The sequence below is a fragment of the Eulemur rufifrons genome, chromosome 17, assembly GCF_041146395.1.
Source record: "Eulemur rufifrons isolate Redbay chromosome 17, OSU_ERuf_1, whole genome shotgun sequence".
In the NCBI taxonomy this organism is placed as follows: Eukaryota; Metazoa; Chordata; class Mammalia; order Primates; family Lemuridae; genus Eulemur; species Eulemur rufifrons.
The window spans coordinates 2,359,236-2,366,818 of record NC_090999.1 but is presented as its reverse complement, the minus strand read 5'-3'; the positions used below and the strand labels follow the sequence as shown (position 1 = coordinate 2,366,818).

Below are 7,583 nucleotides of genomic sequence, written 5' to 3'. Positions count from 1 at the left end.
ATATTTCCTACTCCATTATTTCCACACTTTACCCAGAAAACGACCCGGCGCCACGATGCACTGTTTAGACAACTAGTTATAAATTGATTTCGAATCCGAAGTTTTCCTTTAGGTTTGTGAATTGAAATTCTTTCCATTTTTGCCCACCTTAAAAAAATCGTTTTATAAGCTGCCTAAAATTGAACTTATTTATATCCTGAGAAAGGCATGTACCAGATGATGGTATAAGCTTTGGAAAGAATTAAATTGGCGACGAGAAACTACCCAAGTGACAATATTAACAAATTCAGCATCAACCAATCAACCAAAAGTGCTTAAACACTGGCCTTTTGCGTGAAAACACACTCCGAAGGCTCTCTTGAGAAGCCTCTCTCCCCAAGACAAGTCCTCGGGCCCTGCCCAGGGTTCCAGGATGGGGCACACGCACCCTCCTCCACCCCACCCCCCACGCGCCTGGCCACACACACAGCAGCAGGAGGGGGGAGCTTCATTTCATTCAGTTTATTAGACAAAAATATATGATTTAGACAAGTTCGCTGACGCGCTATTTACAATCTGAGATCACTCTATATACAGAAAGGGAAAAAAGAAAAAAGAAACACGCACTGAGAGCGTTTACCGAACCGGATAATCACAGCCACCCCGAGCCGCAAAGGCCTGCGCCTGGACACGAGCTCGGCCGAAGGAGCCCCTTTCTGCGGAAAGCGATGGATGGGAGTCGTTGACGTCGTTGTCATATTTGTCCTTTACACCGGTCTGAAATATTTGTCTTAATTCCTCCCCCATTCCCTCCCTCCCCAACTCCTCCCCCCTCCCCCCGCAAAAGTAAAAGAAGACCCTCAATCAGGCTGACGGGAGGGCTGCTAGGATCCGCGGCGTTCCCTCCTGCGGGGCCAGCGAGCTGCAGGGGAAACAGCAAGACAGGAAGACAGGAGCTCTGTGAGTACGTGGACGCTGCGCCCGCGTCGCCGGTCCTACCAGCGGAGCCCGGGGCCAGGGTCGCCAGCCAGCCCGGCTCCCGGCTCAGAAGAATCTCAGGCCTCGGCAGCTCACCCAGCGTCCAGGCTGGAGGTAGCGCCCCTTCAAAGGACTGCACGATCCCCACCGCCGCCCGGCCTCGCTGCCCCAGGGCTCCGACTTCCTCCACCCCAACCCCTCCCCTATGGCAAAAGCAAACTGCACTCACTTGTCGCGTACCGGCTGGAAGGGCGACTTTAACTGCTGTGCAGGCGAATCCGGCCTGGGAACGAGGTCTCTCTCTGGGAGGGATTGGAAGAGGCAGAGGGTTAGGACAGGGAGCCGGTGGGAGGGGGCGCACAGGTGCGCAGGCCTGCTCCCCACCCACTCCTGCCTGCCTCTCTGCAGGGTAATGGGGAGAAACGCTCCCCCCTCGTCCTCCCACTCTCCAGCCCCTTGAGAGGAGCCCAGCTCTCTTGGGAGAGCCCCAGGCCTTGGCCTCGCTCTCCAAATCTCCCAATTCAGACAGAATGAAGCTCGGCCCAGGGCTCAGAGGCCCATGCTTGGCGCCAGCCCCGGCCCTTGCTACCCTTCTCCCCCACCTGGCCAGGCCTCCGTATTCCTAGCTGGGATCCAAGTGGACGCGGCTCCCTGGAGCTGTACCTGGGAGCGTGGGGCTGCTGCGGACCGAAACCTTGTCTCCGTGGAGCGCCCCCGCCGCTACAGCGACGGGTGGCTGCGGCGGTGGAGGTGCAGGAAGGTGCGGGCCGTGGGGCGCCGCATGGGGCGCGCCAACGCCCAGGAAGGAGCGCATATTGAGCAGGGAGCCCTGTGCGAGGAATGCGCCGTTGGTCCAGTTGGAAAACTTGCCGATGTGGCAGGTGTACAGTCCATGGCTGGGCAGGAAGGCGGGGTGTTGCAGCGGCGCGCCAGCGGAAGGCCCATGCGGGCCCGGGTGGCCTGCGGGCGGGGGCGGCGAAGCTTTGGGCGCGCCGTCGGGGCTGGTGGCCGTCTCAGCCAACGACCAGATCTTGGGCTTGCTGTGCGGCGCACCCTGCAGGCCGCCCGCTGCAGCGCCGGGGCTTAGCAGGCGCGTACTGCCTGGCTCTGGGACCTCCTTGGCCAGGCCCAAGGGCGAGTCTTGGGGCTTGAGCACGTCGGTGGCCGCCAGAGGCGAGCTCTGGTCCCGGGTGAGGGCGGCAGGGGCGGCGGGCGCGTGCGGCGCCTCGGCCTTGTCCTCGTCGTCCTCGTTGCTCTGGTCGCCATCATGCTCGTCGATCTTGTCGATGTCTATGCTCTCCAGGTCGATCTCCTCGTCGTCCTCGGCCTTCTCAGGGTCGCCCTCGGTGTCGCTACCAAAGAGGGCTCCGTCCTCCTGGTCCTTGCTCCGTGCGCCCCAAGTCACCTTGTTCTCTTTCTTGAGGCGCCGGCGCGCGTTGGCGAACCAGGTGGACACCTGCGTGAGGGTCATCTTAGTGATGATGGCCAGCATGATCTTCTCGCCCTTGGTGGGGTAGGGGTTCTTGCGGTGCTCGTTGAGCCAGGCCTTGAGCGTGCTGGTGCTCTCGCGCGTGGCATTCTTGGGCCGCCCGGGATCCCCGTACTGGAACTGGCCATAGGGGTAGTAAGCTGGCGCTGTGTGGGCTGCAAAGGTGGCAGGGTGCACCCCCGGGTTGTCCTTGAGTTCATACTGTGAGCCCTGCAGCCACAAGGCAAAGCCAGCAAGAAGAGAGAGGAGGGGGTGGAGAGAGAGAAAGAGAGAGGGAGTGAGAGGTGAATCCCCGAAGCTGGGAAAGACAGGGCAGCCACTCTGCAAGGCTTGAGGGGCTCTGGGCGCCCCATCCACTGGGGCACTCCCAGGCCTTCTGTCCGGCCCTGCTGAGCTCCCTAGAGCAGGAAGGGCCCCCAATCCACCGCTGGGGGAAGGGTGGAGAGAACAAGAGCAGACTCCAGGAACTGCTCTTTCACAGATCTTGGAGATTATTTTGTCACTCTAGAAAAGTTCCAGAAACCTGCCTCTCTAGAGGAGCACAACAGGAGCAGTGGTCCCCTAGCATTTCCCAGGGCCGTCCTCAGTCCTCACCACCGGCAGCTCGAGCAGCCCGGATTTCCAAGTGTATCTTACACTAGCTAGAGGGGAAAACCTTTTAACTGGACTGATAAAACAGGGTCTCCGAGCAGTAAAAAACCGAGAGCCTAAGCCTCCTCCCTTTGCCTTTGGGGCGGGGCGGGGTGGGGGGGGGGAGTGATGAAAATAATCCATCCCTGCATCCCTGGCTTTCTTGGGTAAAATCCACCAGTAGTTTAAAACGAAAGCACACTCCTTTGACCTCCCAAATTAATCTGCATCTAATGGTTCACCCGCACTTAAAGGTCTGCAGTGGTGACAGCTAATTTAAAATTTTAATCTTAGCCAACACCAACAACAATAACAAAAACACCATTTGTTTTTTTAAATACAAAAGGAGGGCTTATCCTGTAAAATATTAACGCGAGGGCCAGAAGCAGCCGCCTGCAAAGAGGGGAACCGGTTCAGTTTCCTAGGCCTCTTCTGGGTTACTTTATCTCTTAAGTTTGACTTTGATCTGCAGGGAGCAAACACAAACTGTTTGCAGGCATTTAGAGGCTCTGATTTATTTGCAATCAATATTCTTTTTATCATCAGTAGTAAAACAGCAAGTCAAATTATCCCATCAGGTTTTTTGGTAAATAACATTTTATCTTTCTAACAACCTCATTAGGCCTCATTATTACCATAAATTGCCCAGACAGATATTCACTCACAATTTTATCTTTTGACTTTCAAACACCCAATCATAGTGGCTGGGAAACCTAGGCCTAGAATCTGGGTTTGGATTTAGGCTTATTTTCCAAGAACAGGCAGGAGAGCTGGAGGAAACACACACACACACCTTTTGGGAAGGATTTTTACATATTAACCCCATAGTTAAAAAAAAAAAAAAAAATCAAGCCAGCCCTAGCTCACCTCTCCACAGCCACAATGGAGAACATCCTCACCAGCAGCCTCCCCCACCCCAAACAGAGTGGGCTTTCAAATGGCACACATCTGTATTCAAAATTTCTGTAAAAAAATATCATCCTCCATGTAAAAACAGTAGAGTTGCCATGCAACCAAGGCAACTCCGGGCTCGGAGGAAGTTGTACAGAAGATTTCTTTGACTAGTTTGGTAATTGTGGCCACAGAGACAAGGTTTCTGTGGCCAGATTTCGCTTTTGCCTAATCGTTGCGAAATGTATCATGCGCTTTTCTAATTATTATGTTTGTAATTGTAAAGACGACATTTCAGCCTCGTCTCTACTGGGAATTCTTTTTGAAAGGACACCTTGTAAATCTCTCGTCGCTGCCCGGGCGTCCCGGCTGCCAGAACAAAATGGGGGCTGATCTTTTTCCATGGCAGACGCGAAAGGCCGGGCCGCTTTCAGAGAAATAAATAGGCTTTCTTTAAAAAACTACAAGAAAAGTGACAGCAAAACACGCCTGGTTCGTTGCTCCCACAGAGTTGGCGGGTATTTAGTCCCAGTCTCTTCTTCAGGGAGTGGGGAGAATTCGGGGGTGCCTGGAGATTGCGTTACCCCTAGCGCAGTAACGCCGGCGGGGGCTGCCACCGGGCCTCCCGCGCCGCCCGCAGCGCAGTTCACGCGCAGCCCGGAGTTTACGCCCCGACCTTGCAGTCAGACCAAGGAAAATGGATCATTTGGACCCATACACAGGCCAATGCCCCTGCGGAGAATTAAATGTGCACCCCCGCCCCCCAACCCCGCGCGCGCACACACCCTCACTGGGACGGCAGACTAAGAGGACACCATTTATTTTAAGCCAAGGGACACTGTTGTCTTTAATCCTCCATTATGTAACTCGGGAAGAAAAGTGCTTTTCTTTAGGTGCAAATGAAATGAAAACTTTGGCAACTTACAAAAGTAAAAGCAAACACCATTTCAGACGCCCAGAATTATTTCAACTTAATTTTGTTTAATCTCAAATTCGCACACCCGCCATTAAGAGCTCTCTCTATCCGTCCGATCTATTGTTAGGATTATTTTGACTAACTACTAGGCTTTAAAGGGGTCCTCTCTGGCAAACTCGCACACAACTATCTCGGTTCTGCCAAAGAGGGAGAAAATCGAGTCTTCCCGACCCAGCCCAAGAGCTGAAGAGCTACGCGAGCGGCATCCACGGCCAGGAAGACGAGTCCTGCTGGACCCGGCGGAGCTGCCGGAGCCCATGGGCCTGCTGTGGCGCCCTAGCCGGTCCGGGAGAGTTTGTCCCCCACCTCCAGCGCAGGCAGCAAGTCTCAGGCCTGCTCCTGAGGTTTCCCTCAACTCTCGCCACGACCCCTTTCCTGGCTCGGGCCTTCTGCCTTCCCGGGCCTAGACGGCCCAGGCTTTTCAGGAGGGGCCTCTCCGCGCCCCTGTGTTACCAGGAGCATGGCCTTGCCGCCTGGAACTTGCCAGCAGGACCTTTCCCGCTCCTCGTGCGGAGCCAGGTCCACCCGTCATCTCTCCCGCCCGCGCGCCCGCAACCCTCGCCAGGCTCGCCCTGGACGCCTGAGACAGAGAGGAGAGGCAGTGGAAGCGAGGAGGGCGCGGGGAGGCCGGGCACACTCACCATCTGCGAGAAGAGGCTGAGATCGGCGGCGTAGGGCAGGAAGGCGCTGTAGTTGGGCGCACCCGCATAGGGTCCCGCCGCCGCGTACATGCCCAGCACTGAGGTGACGGCGGCCGCTCCCGCGCCAGCGCTCAGCTCCGCGGCCCCCGGCCGGCCCGACGAGGCAGCAGCTGCAGCAGCTGCGGCCGCAGCCAGCACCCCTGGGCGCTCGCTGCCGTAGGCGCCGGGCCCCGCGGCGCTCAGGTACTGCGGGTAGCCCAGCTGCGGGAAGGACATGTCCGCGGACTACGCGGCAGCGACAGCGGCGGGCAAGTATTAAAGGGGCAGGAGAGGGAGGCGGAGGCTGGCCGGAGGGGAGATCGGAAGGGACGCGACGTTGGGGGTGGGGGCGGCCGGGCGGCCGGGCGCGCTGGGGCCGGCCGGGAGGTGGGGGCCGGTCGCTGCTCCTCGGCCCGGTGCTTGCTGGCGCCCGGCTCCCGGCTGCGCCCGGATCCGCGATCGCGCGCCGACTGCGGCGGCCGCCCTCCGCTCGGCGGCGGGGCTTTCAGACACAATTTGAAGTTGATGCTTTGATTGGCATCCCCTTGAGCGCAGGCCCCGCCCCTGGCTCCCCTCCCGCCCCTTCCCTGCCTCCCGCCCGCCCGAGCCGGCCGCTACCGCCCCTCCCGGCGAGCACGTGGTGCCCCGCGCCGGCCGGACCAACTCCTCCCGCGGTGGGCGCGCGCGGCCGGGCGGCGGGTGCGGGCCCGGAGGCCGCGGGCTCCTTCCCGACCAGCCCCCACGGCTGTTTGACAACCTGTCGACACTGGTTTACAGCTGTCTGACACCGGGGTTGCAGTTTCGCAGCCGAGGTGTGTCCCCTTTTCTACAAAAACAACTCGGTGCCTGCTTTTCTACCGTTTGGGCAGCGAGAAGGGGCCGGCAGCCTGCGCCTGGGTGCCAATGAGAGCCCGCGCGGAGAGGCCTCTCCTCCGAGACTGGGGCTGCCTTGGCCTCCCCGGGACATCTTCGGCGGAAGTGCACCGGGACGCTCGCCATGCAGCACTAGATCAGCGTGGCGTGACACCCCGATGCGAGGCGCACGTCCCGGGGTCCCCACTAGGTATTAACCGATCGTCTGGCAATGCCTGGCCTCACTGCACTTGAAGAAGCGGAAAGCGGCTGCGCTCTGCGGGCTTTTCAGATTGTGAAAACTTTGAGAAAAGGCAAGCCCGCTGAGTTGCTTGGGGGAGCCAACGGACGCAGTCGCTGGCGGTGGGTTCTTGGGGGGAGGGGAGGGGATCTTCGGCGGGGAGGGGAGGGACTTCTTTTTTCGCTGATTAAGCACCGTTGCAGCCGGAGGGAAACATCCCCCCACGCCACCAGCGATGGGGGAAGCCGGCGTGGCTAGACGCGCTGGTTTGTCCACTAGGTGTGCAGATGCAGGAAGTAAACTTGTCTGGAGCGCGCGGACCCGAGGCGGTGCAGCGGACAGGCAGGGGGCAGGGCGGCCACTTGGCCCCGCTGCCCCGTGTCCCTCTTCTCCCTCCATCGCCCCTCTCCATCCTCATCCTCGCCGGTAGAGCTAGCCGACGCGGTCCAGCGCGGCGCGCTTGGGGCTGCCTCTGGGTCTCTGCAGGCCTGGTCGCAGCACTCCTAGGAGGGGACGCTGTGTGCACGATCCTCCCGGCCTGCCGGCACCGGGAAGGCTCTGTCAGACCACTTCTGCGTCCCGCTCACTTGGGAGGGGAGCGTGCACAGTTATCCGCCCGGGTCCCCAGGCCGCTTTGCGCGCCATCTCCTATGCAGCGGCCTGGGCTGGGAGTGCGCCCCCACCACTGCAGTCCCTGGAGCTGGACACCGCAGGAGTTTCAGCAGCAGACCGCAGTCGCCCTTAGTCTAGGCCCCATCGGGGCTATGGTATGAAAGCTACCTCTGGACCCCGGCATGCTGTGCTGCTGGAGACCCGAGCCACCGGTACCCTGGACCCTGGCTGGGCCTCCACCCCTTCTTCGCCCTG

General features: G+C 59.2%; 1 protein-coding gene across 1 annotated transcript; it reads right to left on the bottom strand.

Annotated features, from left to right (window-relative positions):
* Positions 1-487: 487 nt before the first annotated feature.
* IRX1 (iroquois homeobox 1) lies at positions 488-6,136 on the bottom strand. Its single transcript, XM_069492630.1, has 4 exons — positions 5,585-6,136; positions 1,621-2,656; positions 1,187-1,259; positions 488-901 (listed from the first exon to the last, which is right to left on the bottom strand). Exons 1-4 carry the CDS (start codon positions 5,858-5,860, stop codon positions 844-846), a joined length of 1,443 nt encoding a protein of 480 aa, XP_069348731.1. The 5' UTR covers positions 5,861-6,136; the 3' UTR covers positions 488-843.
* Positions 6,137-7,583: the final 1,447 nt, after the last annotated feature.

Bases quoted from the DNA above. Each gene is read 5' to 3' on its own strand.
- IRX1 (XM_069492630.1), bottom strand. From the start codon at position 5,860: ATGTCCTTCCCGCAGCTGGGCTACCCGCAGTACCTGAGCGCCGCGGGG. The intron at 2,657-5,584 runs GTGAGTGTGCCC...TTGTGGCTGCAG, and splicing joins TCAGCCTCTTCTCGCAGATG to GGCTCACAGTATGAACTCAA. The intron at 902-1,186 runs GTGAGTGCAGTT...TTTCCCCTGCAG, and splicing joins TTCCAGCCGGTACGCGACAA to CTCGCTGGCCCCGCAGGAGG.